This window comes from Schistocerca serialis, chromosome 3 (genome assembly GCF_023864345.2).
Source record: "Schistocerca serialis cubense isolate TAMUIC-IGC-003099 chromosome 3, iqSchSeri2.2, whole genome shotgun sequence".
NCBI lineage: Eukaryota > Metazoa > Arthropoda > Insecta > Orthoptera > Acrididae > Schistocerca > Schistocerca serialis.
Genome location: NC_064640.1, coordinates 691,747,590 through 691,773,416, shown reverse-complemented (window position 1 = coordinate 691,773,416; position 25,827 = coordinate 691,747,590). Strand labels below are relative to the sequence as shown.

Genomic DNA, 25,827 nt, shown 5'->3' with positions numbered 1-25,827 from the left:
TGGTCTTGGTCATCATCACAGGACCATTCACCTTCAACAAAGCCCTTGAGGCGAGGGTGTTTCACCCACCCCGCCATGATACCTACAGTGGTAGGTCAAGGTGTGGAATACGCTTTCATATGATTAAAAATATGTGTTTGTGTGTAGTCACTATAGCGCAGTCACCTTACCGACTGAGCTACAGCGGCTACACAATAGAATGAACTCGAGGTGGTATATTTAAAGGGAAGGCATTCATATAGATTAACGTAGGTGACTTTTTGTGTTGACAAATAAAAAACACGCAATGACAAATATAATATTATAAACTAATATATTTATTTATTAAAATATTTACAAATATGATCACCATGAGAAAAAATCAGTACATTCTTTTTTAAGCGGTGCAGCAGAAGTACAGTATTTGGAAAATACACCAAATGTTCTATCTATCTTACACGCCCCATACTGGTTGATGAATTCTACGATTGGATCATTATCACGTGAAACCATCTTACTGATAGATTTGGTAACAGGTTTCAAAGTTTCTCTTAGCGTTTTCACGCGAGTCCATATGCCCCAACCTCAGCAAACGTAAATTCTCTCGAACTGCTTTGCGCGCCTGAATGACTTAATGGTTCGTCGACATCTCGGAGCATACTAATCAGCGCTCTGCATATGACGTAGTTTTATATATGCTTTATTGTTGTTGTTCTTCTTCTTCTTGTTTCCTACACCTCTTTCTTGAATAACAACAACCTCAGCTTCTATCTTCCCCTCAATTGCGCTAATTCTATTCTCTAGCCGATTTTGGTTAAGCACAAGAAGTTTGTGAGTGTCCTTTAATTCCCTTAAAACCTTACCTAGTCTTCCCTCAAGATTCTTAAATTTCATATCGGTGTACATGCGAGCATTCTGTCTATACACACCTAACCTCTCAGACTGAGCGTCCGCCACGCGAGCGAATTTGTCCATGGTGTAGTGTCTACTGACGCCCTCAGCTACTTTGTACGTTTGTATATGGAGAAACTCCTGGAAGTTCCGGCTATACCTATCGTCATTCAGTTTCCGGCTTTTATCAATAACGAGACACCCGTATTGTGAGTGGTTCCAACAATCAGCACATATCTTTACAAATGCTTTGTATGGCATGTCGGTCCCTACATGAGCCTGGTAAATGTCTTTTAAATTGAGATTGTTTTCTTTGAAGGCTATAATGAAGTTGGCGTTATCCCTCACCAACTGTTTTGGGATACTGGAATATGTCTGACTCAGATAAAATACGTCAACGCCCATATAACGACCAAAGCAGAAATATCTGCGGATTTGATCCTGCCTTTCAACAGCCACATCATCAAATATGAAGACAGTGTTAGGCTTTACCTCTTCAGGTGGGGGGACGTCGCCGTTTTCAATGAATGCTCTGTACGTTACACCATCTAATATTTTCTGCAGTAACTGGTACTTGGGTTAAAGGAGTGTCTTGGAGAAGACGAAAAGGTGCTCGAAGCAGACTCCGGCTATGTGCGTTAACAGCGTCATGAGGACATTTGTCTTACCACAGTTGGAAGGACCTACAATTATCGCTGGTATGCTGTCAGAAAGGAGTGCTACATTCTTCTTCTTATTATTGGTCTTCTGGTCTTGGTCATCATCACAGGACCAGTCACCTACAACAAAGTCCTTGCGGCGAGGGTGCTTCACCCAGCCTGCCATGATACCTACTGTGCTAGGTACTGGCGTGCAATAGGCTTTTATACGATAAATAATATTTGTGTGTAGCCAGTATAGCGCAGTCACCTTACCAACTGAGCTAAAACGGCTACACGATAATATTAATTCCAAATGGTATATTTAAAGGGAAGAGTGTCACGTACATTAACGTGCATAAACGTATACTAACGTGCATTAACGTATGTGACATTTTTATCTAGAGAAATAAAAAAGACAAACAGAAATTTAAGATTATAAATATATTTATTTATTCAAGATATACAATTATGATCAGCGTGGAAAACAATAAGTTCATTCTTTTTTAAATGGTGCAGCAGAAGTACAGTATTTCGAAAATAGCTGCTTCTTGTATCCCTCAGATTCAGCATATATATCTCGTAATGTTATAGGCGCATTGCAACAGCCTATTATTCCATCACTAAATTTGAGTTCAACATTTTCAACACCTATGCGAGGAATAGCACAAGACTTCGGCACTGCAGTTATACATGTACTTAAACAATGATCTATATCTTCTATGTGAATGCTGCATGTGTGAAGCCAGTTAATGATGTCACTGTATACAGCTTGAACATATGGGCCCCATCTATTTAGTCTCTCTATTGTACTAGTTACTGCCACGTCTAGATTGAATAAGTTATCAATAGTCGAGCGCTGCATGAAAATACTATGACCCTCAGCACTTTTAATTCTTATTGTAGCATGATCATACATTGATAGAATACTCACAGTTAGACTGCCGCAGTACATGTCCTGGTAGGAGTGGGATGGAGCGTATTCGGTTGTCATATGCTTCTTGATGTATGTTTTTACACGACGGAGTTCATCCCACTCGTAGTCAGAGAACCTAACTTTAATATTTTTGGGCACATTTTCGAGCAGTAACACAGTTGACAGGCTACTGTCTTGTGTAACTTCAAGTCCTACATGAAGACATTTTGAACCACTAACTGTTAACACATAGCATGAGGCGAACAGTAAAGGCTGTGGTGCACTGGAGGTCAGTATCTTCTCATCCACACCAGCGCGGTTAGCCTGCTGTTCTTGCACTGATGGTTGTACGTCTCTTGTGTGAAGCCACCTCAAATGCAGTCTCTGGCACTGACATTAGCACCTCGCTATCCTGCTTCAGCATTCTGAAAAGCTGTACTGCAGGATCCTGTGTGGAAGAGTCCGAGGTCACCACATGTGTGGGCCCCGACAGGTTGGAACATACTGATGCTGACATCACGGGTGACGCTAGCGGACAAAGAACAATATTCATAAGCATAACATGCTGCTGCTACAGAAATAATAATAATAATAATAGTAATATTGTAAAATAGATACTTTTCTGCTGCTTCCTCCCCCTATTCTGCTGCTGCTGCTGCTGTGGTGACTGACACTTCATCTTGACTGACTGACTGACCTGAACAGAGATCGAGCAGTGGCTGAGTCCTTCTTATATACCATCCACCTACGTCTTTATGATACCGTGTTCATATTGGCTGAATCGTTTGATCACATGACCTATCGAAGCACTCTCTAGCGCTGAGCTCGTGAACTAGATCAGTTCTTCAGTCTGCTGGATCGGAGACAGTCGTCTCTTGTGGGCTGGGAGCTTATATGGTGCTTTTAGAAAAGATAGACAGTTCCAACAATAACAGATGTTTCCATGAGATGGGTAATGCATCTTTAAAGCATCTTGCTGGAACGCATTTATTTGCCTCGTGATGGCTGGGTGTTGTGTGCTGTCCTTAGGTTAGTTAGGTTTAAGTAGTTCTAAGTTCTAGGGGACTTATGACCACAGCAGTTGAGTCCCGTAGTGCTCAGAGCCATTTGAACCATTTGAACCATTTATTTGCAAGACTGTATTCTTCCTCTGCATATGTTCGAACATTAATGCGCACTTCCATTCCGCACATAGGAGGCTATGGGGGCAGTCCTCGACTGTATGCTTACAAACAACATAGATGTTAAACTCATCCCACTCAAACACCAATAACTCATTGATAGAACACATTTGGCATAGCCACGAGGATGGGGGGGGGGGGGGGGGCTGAGCAGCTGATCTTCAATTGTATATACGGAGTATACGAATATGCGTAGACCGAAGCAAATTGACATCAACTGGACGTCTCTTCCGTTTTGGGAGAGTGAATGCTTCATGATGAATATCTCGGCAGTTTGCGCATGTGCATGAGCATGTGCTGGTTACGATATGCATCCTGGTTCCATCCCTCTGCATTGCCGAAATCTGTGGAACAGAATTCTTGTACCTATTCCTCCTACACTCCTCCATTATCATATTCTTCCATACGTGATGTAGTGAACCATGGCTACAGTCGTCTCTCGAATGTCTACATGTAATGCAGCTATTGAAAGCTGCTCTATCCTTCACATTCATCTCCATGATCGAGGACATGACGGTGGTTTGACAACGACAGCTGAGCAAAGGCTGAATGTGCACCACCAATTCTGGTCATCTGAGTGGCGAAAAAAAATAATTGTCGCCGTCTTGGATAACGGTACTCGTGTCATCAGCTGATGTCAAGACAGCATCCTCTGTGTACCAAGCCACGTGGTGGATACACTGGGTGCAGCCATCTTGAATATCAGTACTTGCGTCATGATCTGACGTCACGGTGGCGCTCTTTGGTGATGATGATATGAACTAAGCCAGTTGGAATCCAGACACAGTGGTGAAACTGGTTAAATAATAAATACAAGTCCATTTTTCTCGCCATTTTCCTAGGTGTGACGCATTATCACGTTGGAATTTGAACTTCGTGTCATTTTTCGGGCGATGGGGGGTGTGGCACTTTCCTGCCAAAATTCAAACTTCAAGCCAAAATCCGACGTCTTGGATGACGTCATCGCCACCATCTTGGATAACGATACTTTGTTCCACAATCGATGTTTTTCCAATACTCATAGCTACCTTGACCTGAGCAGTGTTGCTGCCTTTGAATCAAGTTAGAGCATCTTTTTGAAGACCCGAAAAGTAAATTCTTTGTATCAGAAGTAGGATGTAGTTATTAACTTAAATCAGTTAGAAATCAAGTATATCTGGAATCTACATACTTCTAACTACATATTTTGCGGTTTGATGTTGTGTAACATTTTGTGGTTAGGTGGATAGTATTTTCAAAAATGTAACGCTTCGGACAGAGTGAGACGGAAGTTATGAACACACTGAGGTATTGTCAGTGTGACCCATGAGAGCTTTCCATACTCACACGCCCAGTGTTGCTGCGTAGTTATGTTAGAGAATAAAATCTGAGTTTTTACATATTTTATTATTTTATTGATTAATATTGACTACAAACTGTAAAAGCAAAATATGTATAGCTACTTTCTCTGATTGCGCCATGAGAGAAGAAGATCCTAATGAGTGAGAGGCTTCTTCCACTTGGCCAAACATGCTGTTAATCTCTAGTCTAAATGAGAAAAAAGGAGTTGTGAATATGCATGAGTCTAGAGACTATATCAAAGCGAAAAACAGGCATAAAGTGACACACAACAGCCACCAAGTCCAATCACCGACTCTACAGAGAAAGAACTTGCTGTGAAGGTGAATAATTGGCATGAAGAAAATAAACTAACAGTAACAAAATATATTAAGAGATCATTCGGTATGCTCAGTGGTGAAAGTTCAGAGGAAGAAAAATAAGAGGAAATTACGATATCAAATGACAAAGACTCTTTGGCCTTGTTGCCTGCATTAATTTTTGAAAATCTTGAATGTCAAACAAAAACTGGGGAGTGCATTCTGATGGAGCTTCAAGGAAAGGAGAGAGTCGTTTATATACAGGTTGGTTTCAATTACAATTTTCACTACTTGAGCCAGGGTAGACAGAAACGAATTTAAAGTATGGGTATCCAGTTATTTTTATTTTTTAGTTTACTGGCATTCAGAACGTTACCCATACATCCATATCAATAGCTTAATGTCAGTTACGACGTTACAAACGTGAAGACAACATAACACCTAATCCCCAAGAGGAGAAAGTCTCCAACCCTACTGGATATCGAACCTGGGCTCCTTTGGTACCGAGCTTAACAGAATGATGTTCAGAATATGCGCTGCAGGATTTGTATTGTTAGTAGTGTTAGTGCCATGGCTTGCTGTAGAGTTGATACACGAGTATCAGTGTGGGTATAGTTGCAGATAGTCAACATGAGTCTGGACAAGGTGAGCAGGACTTTACTTGTAAAGCTGTTTTAACAAAACAACAGCAACAGTGCTGCTCTTCGCGAGCCCTCTTTCTGCACTGGGGTTGAAGAAAATAATTGAGAAGTTCGAATTAATTGGCGATTTGGGAATTGATCGTGCTAGAGGCTGACTGCCAATTACGCCACAATTTGTTGAAGTTACTGTTACCATGACAGAGAATACGGGATGAAATGTGCCATCTCCAAGCAGTACACGAACTGTGTCACGACAGCTGAACATTACACAGTCCATCATTCGAAAAGTGCTGTGAACAATCTCTAGTGTGATTCCAGGCTGTAGACATCACATTGACCAACGTTTCTAACCTGAAACGAAAATTCGGTTTGCAGTTAACAGATATTACCCTCTGATATGGAAGTTAAAATGTGTTCCTTTAAATGGGTTACTCGTTATTTCTCTTCTGCGTGTCCTTACATTTGTTTCCACGAAGTTTCGTTGTCCCATGATGACTCGTTTTTCATGGGGGCCTTCTCACGTAGCGAAAGATTAATTATAAGCACCCTGTAGATGAAATTTTGGCTGAAAAAAGATACTGATTGTGGCTTTGAAGGCCGTTTCATAAGACAGTGGGAAAGGTCACATGACATAAAATCTGTTTTTTCGGATGCAAAATGTGATTCATGCCATCACGTTCCATTAGTTCTCATCACGCTATTGCGCTAATATGCTTCTACATGCATTCTGTAAGAGTGCACGCCTAGCTCCACGTCCTGTACGGTTTGTAGCTCCCAAGAAGTTCACCTTCGATCGTTCGTGATGGTGCGAATCATTGTGATCACTGTGACGCTCCATTTTTCATTCTGTTTTCATGGTGCAAGTTAATGGTTTGTTTTGAACATTTCGTGGGTGTCGATGATGTCTATTCAGTGAAGTAATACAAACATCCCGTACAAGACTGATCTCTACAGCTCCCGAACACTCATTTTCTGCCCCTCCCCCCCCCCCTCCCCGATGCAAATGGTGAATCATTAGCAGCTAATATTTTTTCTGTCGTAACTGTTAACACAATACTTTAAAATGAGCCTTACTAAGGATTGAACTTGCGACCTCACACTTAAAGGGTTACTTGTCAGCTGCCACCCAGATTACGTTCCGCAGCATAGTGGTTTTTCGCATGAGCCAGAGGATATGTGAACTGACCACACAAGAGAAACGTGGACGCCAAGGAGAGACGCCATGCTGTGCTATTAGATGAGGGCATACCCACGTATGTGCTGAAGTTGTTGGAACAGCAAAGAGATTTCCTGAATGTCGTCTATGTTACTACCACCATCTGCACCTCCCCACTTCCTGCCAACACCCCAGTCCCTGTCAACCCACCGAACTTAAACGCCCAGATGGGACAGGCCAACGCCATCCCGACAGTTAGCAGAGCGGTTCTTCCAGTACACACGCCATGGAGGTCAACACATCATAGGCCTCTAAACATACATGCACCATGAAAGAGTTATGCCAGTTTGTAGGAAATTGATATTCATACAGGTATCGTTGGAAGAGCCAAAATTATAAACTTTAGCGGCCTATGGGTGAATTTGTGATGTTTCAGAGCAATTTCTCTGCTCAGCTGGCAAGGATAGTAAACAGGGGACATGTCTATACTAGAGCATGAAGTATTTGCGATTTTCATTCCGTGCACTCAGTCTTGACAGTAACCGTGCGCCACAGACAGGTGTGTGAACAATATATGCAGATGTCAGCTTTTGAGAGACAAAGTGTAATTTGGTTCAAAGAAGTCGGTTGGTGTAATCGGCGTACCGCTCACTACCGATATTGGCTGGAACGGCTGAATCATGGTCGAACACAAAGTCAAGAAGTAAGCGTTCGACTTAGAGAGACGACAGAATGAGAGGACCGAGCAATGGTCAGAGAAACACTCAGAGCTCGCGATAGTAGAATTGTCTTTAGTGATGAGTTCCGCTTCGAACTGAGTTCCAATGACCAGCAAAGACGTGTCCGTTGACCCCCAGACTGGCTGGATACCAACCTGACTATCGTGAATCATACCACCCGACAACAACGAGTGAAGGTCTGTAGTGCCACTTAATTTGATAGCAGGATCCCTGTGCTTGTCATCTGTGGCACCCTTAGAGCACAGTGCTGCATCGACGATATTCTATGCCCGGTTTTGTGGCCCTTCATGGCAAGCCATCGAAGGCTTACATTTCAGCGAGTTAATGCCCGCCCACACACGGCAAGAGATTCTGCTGCTTGTCTTCATGCTTGCCAAATCCCACCTTGGCCAGCAAGGTCCCCAATCTCTCCCCAACTGGGAACATTTGGACCATTGTGCGCAGGGACCTCCAACCAGCTCTGGATTTTGATGATCTAACGTGCCAGTTGCACAGAGTTTGGGACGATATCCCTCTGGAGGACATCCAACAACTCTGTAAAACAATGCCAAGCCATGTAACTGGATGCGTGAGGGCCACAGATGGACCAACGCATTACTGGCTTGCTCATTTTGTGAAGCATTTTTTCTGGATTAAATCATCCAACTTTCGTGAACCTGTAATAATATGTCTATCTCTAAATGTAAGTTGTATATTACATCTACAGACTTCGTCCAGTTCGGATAGTTCCATCATGGTGCGTCTTTTTTTTTCTCTTTTTATTGTATTCGTATTCCTTCAGTGAAAGACAGTGACGTTAGAATGACTTCCACCCACAAATTTCATTCAGCCAATAGGGATATGTCTGCTTCATAGCTTTCAGAATGTTAACTAAAGAACAAATTAAAATAAAAAAATATAGGTAATAAAGTAGGTACTTACATTTTTGTAATCAGAAACAATTTTTTGTCAGGTCCTGACCAGCCTCCTTGGAAAACACTGATGGATGCATGATGTGCAGTTAACTTACTACTGTCTCAGAATTCACTCTTCCCCTAGCCGAAATCGACAATTTTATAGCAAAAAAAAAAAAAACAGTTTTTTTGTCTCACTGTGGCTCATTCTCCCCCTAAGCCACAATTAGAGAATACACTGAAGGACCATTTAGTTGCCAACTCGTTTGTAGAGCAAATTCACAGGAATGTGTGAAACATGTATTCCATTACAATAAATTTTATCTTAGATCTTTAATAACGCCATAAGTTATGGTGTATGCAGCGTGTTATCGTAGTTAGCGTCACTACATGTCGCCAGTTAAAAACCCGATCATCACCACTCATATGTTACGTAGTGTATATCATTTCTGGATCGTTTTCATGTTTTTAATGCCTGCATATTCTGCAATATTTGATGTTTGTGTAAATAGTTGCCCTCTCCGTCCTGGGGTTCAGTTCTGTTCTAGCTGGACACTGGTATTCGAAATAAACTTGCTTTCAGTGCCAAGTGTTGTATATCAATTGACGACCTGCTTTCGGATTTGGATGTGAAGATGCAACGTTGTTTGGTGGAGATGCTCTGTACTGTAAAGCAGTAACATCACCATGGCTCCAATGAGGCAATGTAAAAGCCTTCGCCTTCATCGACAGGAACCAGAATATAAGAAGCACATCGTTCCTAGGATCTGTGTATTCAGGTGACAGACGCATTCTGACACAGCATTAGATCAGCCGCTCATTATGCATCCATCATTGTTTTCTGGAGATGCTGGTCAGATCTCGACTAAATGACTGAAGCATTGTCGAGTATAGTGGGTGAAATGACATGACATGTTTGGCAAGCATTTACTTTTACTTGGTTGGCAAAACTCAACAGTGGTTTGAAAACAGTGAGGAGAATCTCAACAGCTGAGACATGTTCCAGGTTGAACTGAAGAAAAGTTTGATAAAAATCAACAGCAAGTCCGTTTCGCGGAAGAACAGTTGAAGAGCAAGTCCCAAAATCGTGAGGAAACAACACTGCCCCACATACGGAATGTGTTGGCCCTATGCCACATCATAAATCCAAATATAAGAGAAGCCAACAAAACCTAACACTTGAAAGGAGTCACAGAAGACATGTTTCAAGTTGTACTGGTAAAGGACGACACAACAATAGAGGAATTCATAAAATGGTTCAGCGAAACGAAGAGATCAGGAAATGCAACAGAAAAGAGTCGAATGAAATAGGAATGACCAGTTGCCAAATCTGGTCTCTATTGCTGATGACCAGCATGAGCTCCCCTCTCTTATACGTCAGATAGTATAGGAAGAGATACAGCGGTGTGTAGCAGCCAGAAATGTCAGATAGAGTACACAAGAGATAGCAGCCATGAATGTCGACTCATTTTGTCAGGAGGTAATAGAGGATAATGAAGACAAGGTGTATAGGTCCTTAACACCATCTTCGCCACGATCCGAACACACCATGAAGAATGGACTCGGCCAATATAGACTTATGCTGTAACTGTCAAACGACAACCCAGCACCCAACTAACGCAGATGCAACCAATTCCTCCCCCAAGTGCAATGCCCCGCAGAATAAGAGACATTGGGACGGTGGAGAAGAACCCTCCAGTGTGCTTTCACTGTGGATACCTTAGAAACATTCTACGCTACTGCAGCGAGAGAGACCCTATGTTACACAATGATTACATCACCAGACATCATCAGTCACAATAGTTCTATTCAGACCAGTCAGCTACAGACGATTATAGTCGATCTGTGCGGCAAAGCCCATCGGTGTAGCGTGTAGGAGGTCGCTCCCCAACCCACCATCGCTGTCCACCTAGCTGCCGAATTTGGATAAACTGGCAAGGTGACCAGCTGTAGAGGTGAAGTTGCCTCAGATGCTCATCCTCCATGGACGATAACCACCAAGATGTCAGTGAATAACACTAATGTCAATATCAAGGGCCAACCTATCTGGGCACTAGAGACCCAGTGGCTTCCTTTTCTGTAATGTTGGATGATTACCGTCGTCAGATAAAAAGACTATGTTCCATGATACAAAAGTGATAGTGCTGAACATCGTAAATGGCAAATACGTCCAGTCCATGAGAACATATATTGCATGAATAACTATCAGTGGTGGAACACAGCTCTTCGAATTTCTCATTTTAACAGAATGTCGTTACCAGTGATATTCTTAGATGAGACTTCTTGTAGGAGTCAGAAGTAGTCGTATACTGTGGATGATCACAGTATTCCAACAGGGACACGTAACAAAAATTGCTCTGAGCAGTGGTTTACAATGGAAGACGTTGGAACACAACAACATATAGTTAGCTATATGTAAGTGGGGACCATCATGTTAGTCCAGGTAGGCAGCTTAGTGTCATCCATGATGAACTATACATGACTACCACTACAAACAATGCAGGGGAGGGACTGTCAATAGGACGTGGCCCAACCAAGGAACAACACTGGCAAGTGACAACCGTTGTGCATCAGTTCTCGGGTACATTGAAATCTGGAGAGAGAAAAGATAGACTGAACGGCCCATGGTAAAACACTGCATCAACTGTGGGAATCATCTACTAACTAGTCAACGCTCATATAGAGTGCCGCAAGGTGTACATCGAATAATCGCCGAGGAAGTGGAGAAGATGCTCCAAGATGACGTCATTCAGCTTTCAGAGAGTCCTTACTCCTTCTCTGTGGTAATTGTGAAGAAGGACGGCACATGACGTTTGTGTCGACCACTAACGACTGAACAAAATCACAAAGAAAGATGTTTATCCATTGCCCTGCAATGATGACACCCTAGACTGCTTGAAAGGAGCAAAGTATCTCTCAGCTGTGGACATTCAGACAGTCTAATCGAGTTTGATTAGGCTGACCAGGAAAAACTGGCCTGATAATACTTGATGGCCTCTTTGTTTAAAAATCTGCTATTTTGACTGTGTAATGCACCGGACACCTTCTAGCGTGTAATGGAAAACCTTCTTTGACACCTTAAATGGACGGTGTGTCTTTACTACCTGGATGGCTTTGTCGTTTTTTTGACGACATTTAAAGAATATCAAAGATGCGTGACAGCTGTGTTGAAGCGTCTTCGGACTGCAAGTCTCCAGCTGAATCCTCTTTGTCGCCTAAGAATTAGAAATATTTGGGCATCTAGTGGATGGCGATCCAGAGGAAATAAGAATAATCACACGTTTCCCAATTCCTCAGCACATTCGTGATGTAAAAAGACATCTCAGAAAGTGCTCATACTACAGGCAATTTATGAAGGTCTTCTATACCAAGTCATGTGCCTTTCAAGAACTACTGTAGGGAGGTGTCAAATTTTCGAGAAAGTAGATACAAGAATGATCTTTCCTTACCCTTATGGGGGAGCTAACATCTTCTCCAATTCTAGCATTGTATGACGAGAATCCCGAGACCGGACTACACAGTGACACAAGCGGATATGGAATGGAGGAGGTTCTAGTACAAATTCAGAAAGATGCCGAGAAGCTGACAGCTTATCATTCCAGAATACTCTCAAAGGCCTAGGTAAACTGCTCTTCAACCAACAAATAGTGCCCTGCAGTTTTTTAGGCCATCAATAAGTTGTGGCAATATTTATTTGGCAAACGATTCACTGTTGAACCACTGTGTTCTGTGTTGCCTCATTAACTTAAAGGACCCGTCAGGTCTACTGTGATCCAGAACTGCTGAAAACCATAGATGCCTTGAAGGAGGAGAAACTTAACAAAGGAGAATTCCAATTACCAAACAGAGCATTGTGTAAGAGGAACTGTGATTGAGTGGTGCAGAAGTGGTTGCTCATCATTCTATCTCATCTAGGGCTAGTTTTCATGAAGTACTTACATTGTGTTCCCATGTCTGGTCTCCTGAGATTCATGAAGTTTCTGGACAGAATTAGGCGCAGGTATCTCTGGCCAGAACTTCACTGATACATTAATATACTATGTGAGTCACTGTAAGAAATGACAAGAATGGAAGCAAGTGTTGCACTTAGTACGAATCCTATCTGCAGCAGTGTCATTCTATAGAAATGGAATCGATCTTTTGGTGAGGTTCCCAAAGCATACAAATGGAAATCGTTGGATAATAGTCTTCACAGACTGCCTCACCTGCTATGCTGTTAGCAAGGCTGTGGCAACTGCTGAAGGACCAGAAACTGCGAAGTTCCTTGTAGAAGAAACCATTTGCAACACAGAGCACCCTGTATGATTGTCTCTGATCATTCAGTTGAGACGAGTATCAGAGGGAATTTCGCGTTGCGTCATCACCCACACGATGAAAACTGCCTATAATTCACAGACAAGTGGCATCACAGAATGGTTTCTTAAGATATTGGAAGATTTGCACATTGATGTGCACTGATGTTGAACAGAGAGATTGGAATACAATACCACGTGTTGTGGTATTCACATACAATAGAATATGGCAAGATTCTACAGGCTGCACGTTGTTCTTTCTTCTCCACAGTCACAAGGATAAAACAGGAATGGATACACTGTTACCATTTCAACTGGATGACACTAATAATGACTGCGTGAAACACCTCGTACCAACATGTATGAAGCAAGACAACTCACTAGCATATGGGCACTCTATAGCTAGGAGAAAGACAATGAGTGCTATAACTCCAACCACCGGCCAGTGAGATACAGTGAGAGAGACTTGCTATGGATTTTTACATCTGTGGGGAAAGTGAGGCTATCAGAAAAGGTACTAAAGCGCTACTCTGGGCTGTATTGTATCCTTCGTGGCTTGTCAGACACCACAATGAAGTCAAGGAGTATGTATCTTCATTAAGAAGACAAAAGCTCAGAGATGTCCATGTCCACTTCATGGGGCCCTACTACATTCCAAAGGTGCAGATCGACGATGGGATGGCCTTGGAAAGTGAAGACCCATCCAACGATTGTGGAACTTCAATGGGAGGGCTTACCTTTCATGTCATCATAGTGAAGATGATGTAACTTAACAACCCGAACAGAATGTGAGGATCAAACAGTACAGCCATACAGAGGGCCATTGTCCAGATCTATATCCAGGATTCTGTACTCGGCTCGAATGAGAATTTCTGAAACAGAAGGTCACTGTTTCCCTAGAAGAGGGAGCAGTGCAGTGAGATGCGGTTTATGCCATGTCATCATAGTGAAGATGATGTAACATAACCCGAACAGAATGTGAGGATCAAACAGTGCAGCCATGTAGAGGACCATTGTCCAGATCTATATCCAGGGTTCTGTACTCGGCTCGAATGAGAATTTCTGAAACAGCAGGTCACTGTTTCCCTAGAAGAGGGAACAATGCTTTGAGATGCGGTTTATGAATCATGGCGTCGTGGTTAGCATAGCTTAATGTCATACAACTGGTCCCCAGATCAAACCCGACCATAAGCAACTATTTTTTATGTACTATTAACATTTCTGGAAGGTTTTTTAAATATCTAGTGCTTTTAATGTCTTTATATTCTGGAATATCCAGATTCAGTCATAGCTGGACATTCTATCTTCACAGGATGGTCTATAGATTATTCTGCCGTGGGAATCTTCATCCCAACGAGATCTGTCTAGGAGTAAGTTATTGAAGAATCTGTGGAAATACATTTGGTGGAAGGTCTTATTAACCACGACAGTGGCTTTCAACTGGATAAGGTAGCAAACCCAGTAGTTACCGTACCTTAATATGCAACAGAAGAAAACATTTTATGCCCAATGAAACGGCTATTGGCGATTAATTTCATTATCTTGACTCCTGAAATTTAATTCCGTGGGCACGAATTCTGACAGATGGTGTGCATGTAACATCACCATAAGGCATGCCCTGTGACTTGAGATGGAGCGACATTTGAAGAGAGTGATAAACTAGACAGAGGGCGCACATGCAGCGGAAATCTAACCACATGTGCCAATTTCTGATGTAAATATGGCTATGTGCACCAGCCATCTCCAGTGCAAAACACTCATATGAAGATGGCTGAATGGTTGTCACTCGAAACATTTTGGCAAGCTGTCAGCGTCATCTGGCTGCAATCCAAAAACTAGATATCAAAATGGTTCAAATGGCTCTGAGCACTATGGGACTTAACATATGAGGTCACAGTCCCCTAGAACTTAGAACTACTTAAACCTAACTGACCTAACGACATCACACACATCCATGACCGAGGCAGGATTCGAAACTGCGACCGTAGCGGTCGCGCGGTTCCGTTCTGAAGCGCCTGGAACCGTTCGGCCACAACGACCGGCAAAGTAAATATCATATCGACCTCTAATTTAAACCTCTGGTTTGGGTTTTTGGATACACCTGGAACGAATTTGTGATAATCAATCAATGAAAAAGACATTTTAGAGGTATTTTGGAACTGAAATTCCATAACGCTGAACTAAAGGTATTATTTAATTTTGTAAAATGTTACTGTACAATCTGTGCTTTAATTCATTGCTGAGATTTAAAAAAGTTAAAGAAATCGAAATTATTAAGGTGCCAGTATTCATCATGCTTTATTAACATAGCTATCAACAACAATTCTTAAAAATGAACGAAAAGCTGACCAAAAAATTTCATCAATGCTTAATTCAAATGCAGTACTTTCCCAAATATATATTTCTAAACCTGTAAAAGCAATTTTAAAATACAAGTAGAAGAATAATCTAAACAAAGACGAACATATTTACGAAACTAGAAGGGGTTGTGACTATCACATGGCAAGGAATAACATAAAAGCCGCAGAAACAGCTCCTATTACTTCTACATCTATATTTTTCAAGACACTGGATGACAAAGGGTGCTTCCATTTGTATCATTTACTAGGGCTTCTTCCCGTTTCACTCACATACACATCATAAGAAAAATGATTGCTTATGTGCCCAACAGTGCACTATAATAAGTCTAATCTTGTCTTTGAGATAGCTATGATAGTGATTCTGGGGACTTACGTTATATTCATAGCTTCTAAATTCCTAGTTATCTCACTTCACGGTGGTCCTTGAAATTTGGTAATTAGGCTTTTAAGGAATAATTGACGTCTTATCTTAAGGTGGCTACCAGTCAGATTATCTAACAAATACTAAAACGGTGGAAGTGGTCAAAATTGCCCCTGTCATACTTTTTTCTTCATTTTAATATCCAGTTACATACTTCGTTAATAAAATAATATGGCTTTTGATAATTTTGTCTGCTCTTTACGATGATGTCTTAGGATTTGCAAAATATTTATATCTTCTTCGACATTTCATCCGATATATACTATGTGATCAAAAGTATCCGGACACCCCCAAAAACATAAGTTTTTCATATTAGCTGCATTGTGCTAGCACCTACTGCCATGTACTCCATATCAGCGACCTCAGTAGTCATGAGACATCGTGAGAAAGCAGAATGGGGCGCTCCGCGGAACTCACGGACTTCGAACGTGATCAGGTGACTGGGTGTCACTTCTGTCATACGTCTGTACACAAGATTTCCACACTCCTAAACATCCCTAGGTCCACTGTTTCCGATTTTATAGTGAAGTGGAAACGTTAAGGGACACGTACAGCACAAAAGCGTACCGGTCGACCTTGTCTGTTGACCGACAGAGACCGTCGGCAGTTGTCTAATAGGCAGACATCTATCCAGACCATCATCACACAGGAATTCCAAACTGCATCAGGATCCACTGCAAGTACTTCGACAGTAAGGCGGGAGGTGAGAAAACTTGGATTTCATGGCCGAGCGGCTGCTCATAAGCCGCACACCACGCCGGTAAATGCCAAACGATGCCTCGCTTGGTATAAGCAGCGTAAACATTGGACGACTGAACAGTGAAAAAACGTTGCCTAGAATGATGAATTACGGTACACAATTTGAGGATCCGATGGCAGGGAGTGGGTATGGTGAATGCCTGATTAACTTCATCTGCCAGCGTGTGTAGTGCCAACAGTAAAATTCGAAGGCGTGGTGTTATAGTGTGGTCGTGTGATTCACGGAGGGGGCTTGCACCCCTTGTTGTTTTGCGTGGCACTATTACAGCACAGGCCTACATTGATGTTTCAAGCACCTTCTTGCATCCCACTGTTGAAGAGCAATTCGGGGATGGCGATTGCATCATTCAACACAATCGAACACTTTTTCATAATGCACGGCGTGTGGCGGAGTGGTTACACGACTATAACATCCCTGTAATGGACTGGTCTGCACAGAGTCCTGACCTGAATCCTATTTAACACCTTTGGGATACTCTGGAACGCCGACTTCGTGCCAGGCCTCACCGACCGTCATCGTTACCTCTCCTCGGTGCAGCACTCCGTGAAGATTGGGCTGCCATTCCCCAAGAAACCTTCCAATACCTGACTGAACGTATGAGTGCGAGGGTGGAAGCTGTCATCAGGGGTAAGGATGGGCCAACACCATATTGAATTCCATCATTACCGACGGTGGGCGCCATCAACTTGTCAGTCATTTTCAGCCAGGTTTCCAGATACGTTTGCTCACATAGTGTACCTAGAACAGTGGAAGGGATCAATTTGACCCCACTGTGATTTCTGTTCTGAATATAAGTAAATTATCCAACAATGAAGCGGCAGTTGTAAGCAGTCTTACAGAGCAGTTGCTGCTCATGCTTGCAACTTGGTGAGTGTAAATTCCCATCTACCACAGTTACTATCGTACCTTTCGAATAATAGCCGAACGTTTTCGAACACGTATCGTCAGCGTGATCATTCTGAAGAACAAGTGTTACATATCTTCGTGAATAACGAAGTTGAATCGGAAATTGACTTCACTGATGAAGATGATGATTATGTACCTGAGATAAGTGAAGATGAAGAAATTGTGAACAAGGAGCGATTAGTGGAAGAGATTCATATGCTTTCAGGTCAGTCTTCTCCTTTTTATCACTGCAGGCACAGTTCGAAGCGACTACAAAGATGGTTGGTTGCTACGGATAGAACCGTGTGGGAGAGTGTCAGTTTTTCATCTTGTGGAAGAAGGTTGGCTGTGAACGTCTTGGAGGAGGGACGAGGTTCCATTGCTTACACTTCCCATCGAGTAGACGGCTCTGTCACATGTGCCTTCCGTCCTATTTTTGACGAGGCAATGCTACATCTCATGAAGAAATACACAGAATCAACTGTTCGAAAAGTGCTAGAAAAGAATGACTGGACTGTGTCACTTGAGGAACTGGAGAAACTGGGAGCCGTCGTGTATGCTCAGGGTGTCATTTGTACAAAAGTTAAGTCTGTGGATGATCTCTGATCCCACCCTTGGGGTCCTACTTCTATCATTATGTCAGGGGTAAGATTTCAGGAGCTTCTCAAATTTCTCAATTCGATGAAAAATCAACCCTAGCTGAACGCCTGGCAGCCAACAAATTCGCTTTTGTATCTGGAATTTGGTGAAAGTTAATTGAAAACAGTATTTGTTCTTACCGCCCTGGAGAAAATATAGCCATTGATGAACAGCTATTACCAAGCAAGACAAGCTGCACATTCACTCAATTCATGTCCAACAAAACAGAGAAACATGGTCTCAAATTCTGGTTAGTTATCGATGCAACAACGAAGTATATACATCTAATGCTTTCCCATACCTCGGCGAGGAGGACATGCATGGAGAGAAGCAACCGCTTAGAGAGTATGTTATTCTGCGTCTCATGGAGCCATTTGTAAATCAAGGAATAAATGTGACTACAGACAACTTCTTTACGTCCCTTGAACTTGCTGAGAAACTCAAAGAAATGAAAACTTCATTAGTTGATACAACGAAAGATCCACCGTGAACTCCCCAATGAAATAAGGAAGCCCAATGCTGAAATACACTCCTCACCATCCTGCACCATAGTGGGAACACAGACTACACCATGACTGTACACCAGGAAAATAAGAATAAAAATATCATTTTTCTGAGTACTCTGCCTGTTGAAGTAGCAGTAAGCAAGGAGGGAAAGAAGAAACCTGAAATTATAACATTCTATAATGCAACAAAGCATGAAGTGGACATGGTTGCTCAAATGGCCTGTAAATATACTGTAAAGGTTGCATGTAGGAGAGGGCCAATGCATGTCTTCTACAACATCTCGGACATGGCGGTAATAAATGCATGGGTCATCTACAACGTAGTTATGAACAAGAAAACGGAAAGGGAGAAGGTTTTACCTTCAGCTGGCAAAAGAACCCAGGGGAACGAAACAGCAAGAATATTAGACAAAGGAAGAGGACACAGGACTCAAACCACCTATAAAGCGGAGGAAGTGATAAATTAGCCTCTGCAAAGGCAACAAGACCAGCAAAAAGTGTGTAAAGTGACACAAGGCAGTGAACAGAAATCACCTGTGCTTAGTGCGTCTAGCAGATTCCATTGACTTGGGTGAAAAATGATACAAAGCCATGTGTAGAGCACATGCGAGAGTAATGTGGACTAAATATACTAACCGTATCTAGAAGATCATACAAATAGTTAATATATGAAAATCTACAGTGTAGGGAACTTGTTAGCATTAGCAACAATAAATTTATAACGTTTTGGGGTGCTGAAATAAATAATTATTAATTATTGTGTTAAATAATTATTGTCATTACTAGAAAAAAGGTATGGATTAACAAACACTAAAACAAGGTTCTTGTTCACGTCAAAAATGAAAATATTTTTTGTAGGGTTAATATGATCACTTTCCACCATTTTAGGAATGCAGAAATTCAGTCATTCTCGTGTTAAAAAGTTTAAGATAAAGCTGCTATGATGTTCACAGTAGGAGTTTTTCCTAATAAGTGTTTTGATAGTATTATAATGAATTCCTTTCAGAGATATAGATTATCTCCATCTGGACTATATTATTTATAAGTCATTTTTAGGCAGGTTTATGACACGAATTGTAACATACTCTATGTGATCAACAGTATTTGGAAACTAGTGTGTATTGTGACACTGAGAACTAGATGTCACAAGAGGTGGAACCACAAGCAAAAAACGTTTCAGGAAGTATTGCATTGTCAGTAAAGTAGCAGCTACAGTAGAATGGGTCGGTCAGAAGATTACAGTGAGTTCAATACGCACTAGTCACTAGACGACACCTAAGTACCAAATCCATTAGGGACATTTCAACATTTCTACTGTTGCCTAAGTCGACTGTTGGTGATGTGACTCTGAAATGGAAATGCGAAGGAACACACACAGTTGAACCAAGCCCAGGTAGATCTCATATAGGGACGGACATGAAGTGCCTAGCATTGTGGAGGGCGTTTGCAAAAATTTGCATGAACTCAGAGGAAGGAATCACTCAGGAGTTACAAAGTGCTAACAGCAGTCTAGTTAACGCAATGACTTTGTGTAGGGAGTTAAAAATAATAGTGTATAATGCTGGAGCAGTCCCTCTTATGCTACACATCTCTGTAGTCAGTGCTAAGAAAAGCTTGAGTTGATATAAAGTGCGACGCCACTGGGTAGTGGATGACTGAAAACGAGTGATTTGGTGTGATGAGTCAATCATATGGAACGGTCTGGATTTGGCGAATGCCTGGAGAAGGTTACCTGCGTCATATGTAGTGCCAACAGTGATGTACAGAGGAGGTGGTGTTACAGTGTGGGTTCTTTTTCTTTCACAGTTAGGGGGTGGCCCCTTAAGAAATTGGGACATACGAAAGGCAATGAACACATATTACAGCATTGTGTGGTGTGTACTGTGTATGACAAATGAAAAGTCCAGAGATAGTGATTGTTTGTATCAGTATAATAACGCAACCTGTCAGAAAGCCCCATCTGGCAGCCAATGGTTTGCAGATAAGAACTTTCCTAAGTTGAACTGGCCTGCTCAGAGGCCTGACACGAACCCCATGGAACATCTTCAGGATGGGTTAGAACATCGACTTCGCTTCAGACTCCAGCGTTTCACATCACTACCTTCTCTGGTATCGGCTTGTGAGGAAGAATGGGTTTCCATTCCTCCACAAACATTCCGACACCCCATTTAAAGTATCGCCAACGGAGTTCAAGTCCGGTCATAAAGATGAAGGGAGGACATACCCCATATTAATGCCCCTTAATATGTGTCCAAATAGTTTTGATTATGTAGTGTATGATCACTATCCAAACTAATACTGTATTGCTGTACGGAGAACATAAAAGTAAATTCCAGACAATGACTCTTATGACGCTCTCATAGATGTTACTTTGTCTTTGAGGCACTGTTTTGCTTATACTGCTTGTAGGTTTCCTCGGTGATTGTCTAGTATTAAATTTTTTTAAGTGTGGTGCTGTTTCTAAAAATGAAATTTATTGAATTTACTGAAATGCACCGTATTCTGTTCTACTTTTGAGCTCATTGTAAACTCATATTGATGTAGTGACCATAAAATTCCGTGTATGTGAACTCAATAGAACACCATCGAGTACCAGCTTTGTGGCCACGAACTCTAACTCGTAATTTATGAGAATTGGGTGACCTGAGCGAAGACATCTGGCTCCACATATCTCAAGGAATCTTGCAAGGACCTGTCGAATCCATGCCATACAGAATCACTGCTACACCGCAGGTGGCTTTCGTTTATCAGTGTACATACTTCATATATTTGTCTCAATATTCAACTTAATCTTGTAATGTAGTTATGCTTCATATTTCATTTATTTTCTCTTGTCGATAAGTCTGCATATTTCATATTGCCAGCAGAAATATACAGAAACAGAACAATATCCTTTCATTTTCATGTCTATAGTGGTCTCTTTTGAGTTTGAATTTATTCATATTACGCTATTGTTTAATTGTACACTAATAATTCACTTCCCTTGGCAGGATGTGCCACTCTGTCGGATGCTGGTGGGGCGATTCAAGCAGAATCGACAATCCAGGAAGCAACTGACAAAGCTCCGCACACAGCTACTGCGTCAAGCCATTCTTAATAATTACATGTGTAAGGTAAATCCTCCCAAAACATGGAACAAAAAGAGGGTGATACGGGAGGCGAAGAAGAAGGAGAAGGAGATACATCATTTGGTGGAGGAGAATCATTATGATGAGCTAGAGGATGATTGGTTTCAGGTAGTGGGAGATGTAGCAGGAGAGGTAGAGATAGAGGAAGAAAAAGTGAACACGGAAAAGGAGGATATGTATGAAGCGGAAGAGGTGGAGGACACATTAGAGGAAAAGGTAGAGGAAGAAGAAGTGGAAGAGGTAGAGGAAGGAGAAATGGAATATCAAGTGGAAGAAGAAGATGATGATCTCCAGCAGGAGAAGGTGGAGAATACACAGGTAGTGGATGAGGTCGAAACGGAGGAAATAAAAGAGAAGGAAAGTGAGAAGGTGAAAATGGAAGCAATTACAGGAGACAAAGAGACAGATGAGTACTGTTACTTACAGGAAGACATCAACACTAGAGAACAGAATTTAGAGACTGATGAAGACCTGATAAGTTTGACCCCTGTTAAGGTAAATGCTCCCAAAACATGGAACAAAAAGAGGGTGATACGGGAGGCGAAGAAGAAGGAGGAGGAGATACATCATTTGGTGCAAGAGAATCATTATGATGAGCTAGAAGATGATTGGTTTCAGGTAGTGGGAGATGTAGCTGGAGAGGTAGAGATAGAGGAAGAAAAAGTGAATGCGGAAAAGGAGGATATGTATGAAGAGGAAGAGGTGGAGGACACATTAGAGGAAAAGGTAGAGGAAGAAGAAGTGGAAGAGGTAGAGGAAGGAGAAATGGAATATCAAGTGGAAGAAGAAGATGATGATCTCCAGCAGGAGAAGGTGGAGAATACACAGGTAGTGGATGAGGTCGAAACGGAGGAAATAAAAGAGAAGGAAAGTGAGAAGGTGAAAATGGAAGCAATTACAGGAGACAAAGAGACAGATGAGTGCTGTTACTTACAGGAAGACATCAACACTAGAGAACAGAATTTAGAGACTGATGAAGACCTGATAAGTTTGACCCCTGTTAAGGTAAATGCTCCCAAAACATGGAACAAAAAGAGGGTGATACGGGAGGCGAAGAAGAAGGAGAAGGAGATCCATCATATGGTGCAGGAGAATCATTATGATGAGCTAGAAGATGATTGGTTTCAGGTAGTGGGAGATGTAGCTGGAGAGGTAGAGATAGAGGAAGAAAAAGTGAACGCGGAAAAGGAGGATATGTATGAAGAGGAAGAGGTGGAGGACACATTAGAGGAAAAGGTAGAGGAAGAAGAAGTGGAAGAGGTAGAGGAAGGAGAAATGGAATATCAAGTGGAAGAAGAAGATGATGATCTCCAGCAGGAGAAGGTGGAGAATACACAGGTAGTGGATGAGGTCAAAACGGAGGAAATAAAAGAGAAGGAAAGTGAGAAGGTGAAAATGGAAGCAATTACAGGAGACAAAGAGACAGATGAGTACTGTTACTTACAGGAAGACATCAACACTAGAGAACAGAATTTAGAGACTGATGAAGACCTGATAAGTTTGACCCCTGTTAAGGTAAATGCTCCCAAAACATGGAACAAAAAGAGGGTGATACGGGAGGCGAAGAAGAAGGAGAAGGAGATACATCATTTGGTGCAGGAGAATCATTATGATGAGCTAGAAGATGATTGGTTTCAGGTAGTGGGAGATGTAGCTGGAGAGGTAGAGATAGAGGAAGAAAAAGTGAACGCGGAAAAGGAGGATATGTATGAAGAGGAAGAGGTGGAGGACACATTAGAGGAAAAGGTAGAGGAAGAAGAAGTGGAAGAGGTAGAGGAAGGAGAAATGGAATATCAAGTGGAAGAAGAAGATGATGATCTCCAGCAGGAGAAGGTGGAGAATACACAGGTAGTGGATGAGGTCGAAACGGAGGAAATAAAAGAGAAGGAAAGTGAGAAGGTGAAAATGGAAGCAATTACAGGAGACAAAGAGACAGATGAGTACTGTTACTTACAGGAAGACATCAACACTAGAGAACAGAATTTAGAGACTGATGAAGACCTGATAAGTTTGACCCCTGTTAAGGTAAATGCTCCCAAAACATGGAACAAAAAGAGGGTGATACGGGAGGCGAAGAAGAAGGAGAAGGAGATACATCATTTGGTGCAGGAGAATCATTATGATGAGCTAGAAGATGATTGGTTTCAGGTAGTGGGAGATGTAGCTGGAGAGGCAGAGATAGAGGAAGAAAAAGTGAACGCGGAAAAGGAGGATATGTATGAAGAGGAAGAGGTGGAGGACACATTAGAGGAAAAGGTAGAGGAAGAAGAAGTGGAAGAGGTAGAGGAAGGAGAAATGGAATATCAAGTGGAAGAAGAAGATGATGATCTCCAGCAGGAGAAGGTGGAGAATACACAGGTAGTGGATGAGGTCGAAACGGAGGAAATAAAAGAGAAGGAAAGTGAGAAGGTGAAAATGGAAGCAATTACAGGAGACAAAGAGACAGATGAGTACTGTTACTTACAGGAAGACATCAACACTAGAGAACAGAATTTAGAGACTGATGAAGACCTGATAAGTTTGACCCCTGTTAAGGTAAATGCTCCCAAAACATGGAACAAAAAGAGGGTGATACGGGAGGCGAAGAAGAAGGAGAAGGAGATACATCATTTGGTGCAGGAGAATCATTATGATGAGCTAGAAGATGATTGGTTTCAGGTAGTGGGAGATGTAGCTGGAGAGGCAGAGATAGAGGAAGAAAAAGTGAACGCGGAAAAGGAGGATATGTATGAAGAGGAAGAGGTGGAGGACACATTAGAGGAAAAGGTAGAGGAAGAAGAAGTGGAAGAGGTAGAGGAAGGAGAAATGGAATATCAAGTGGAAGAAGAAGATGATGATCTCCAGCAGGAGAAGGTGGAGAATACACAGGTAGTGGATGAGGTCGAAACGGAGGAAATAAAAGAGAAGGAAAGTGAGAAGGTGAAAATGGAAGCAATTACAGGAGACAAAGAGACAGATGAGTACTGTTACTTACAGGAAGACATCAACACTAGAGAACAGAATTTAGATACTGATGAAGACCTGATAAGTTTGACCCCTGTTAAGGTAAATGCTCCCAAAACATGGAACAAAAAGAGGGTGATACGGGAGGCGAAGAAGAAGGAGAAGGAGATACATCATTTGGTGGAGGAGAATCATTATGATGAGCTAGAAGATGATTGGTTTCAGGTAGTGGGAGATGTAGCTGGAGAGGTAGAGATAGAGGAAGAAAAAGTGAACGCGGAAAAGGAGGATATGTATGAAGAGGAAGAGGTGGAGGACACATTAGAGGAAAAGGTAGAGGAAGAAGAAGTGGAAGACGTAGAGGAAGGAGAAATGGAATATCAAGTGGAAGAAGTAGATGATGATCTCCAGCAGGAGAAGGTGGAGAATACACAGGTAGTGGATGAGGTCGAAACGGAGGAAATAAAAGAGAAGGAAAGTGAGAAGGTGAAAATGGAAGTAATTACAGGAGACAAAGAGACAGATGAGTACTGTTACTTACAGGAAGACATCAACACTAGAGAGCGGAATTTAGAGACTGATGAAGACCTGATAAGTTTGACCCCTGTTAGAATATGCCAGGACAAGAACTGTAGCTGTTCCACTTTATGGTCTTCTAACGAATTACCCAATAGTTATCAACAGTATTATTACGAAAACTGGCACAGCAGCGCTTTTCCTGAAAAACAAGTGTTCACTGATCTGGCAGAGTGCATGTCCTCGCCCGTACCTACTGATGGTGAAGACTTTAGGTATTACACGTATCTAGAGTCAGAGGACGAAGAGATGTTAGAAAAGTCATGGAACGAATGTTTTGAAACTCAAGAATCTCATCTAGGGCAAGATGCGGTAGAGGCAAACATGTCTACTGGATCAGTTACGCATAATGAAGGTGTGAGTATTCCGACTAGAAACGAGTTCGAGGATTTGTCAATCACATTAACGACAAGATCTTGCAGAAAAGAGGAAGAGGGGATATGCAGCATGAGCAGTTGAACAAACGGTATTCACCACTACTTTCTGATCATCACTAAACCATTTACACTAATGCCATTTCGAAACGACTGAAACATGCAAAGATTGTGAGATACACGAGTACTTACCTCATAAAGTGCACTATCCAGAGACGTGTTAAGGGTATACTGTATCAGACACATACGGCGAAGACACTAGACCTCAGAA

General features: G+C 41.9%; 1 protein-coding gene across 1 annotated transcript in view; it reads left to right on the top strand.

The window, feature by feature from the left end:
* Positions 1-21,543: 21,543 nt before the first annotated feature.
* The window catches only part of LOC126471093 (myb-like protein X), a 62,658-nt gene continuing 58,374 nt past the window's right edge, over positions 21,544-25,827 (top strand). The window contains exon 1 of the mRNA XM_050099166.1: positions 21,544-25,539. Within this exon, the coding sequence (XP_049955123.1) occupies positions 21,544-25,539 (3,996 nt within the window). The remainder of the gene's footprint in view (positions 25,540-25,827) is intronic.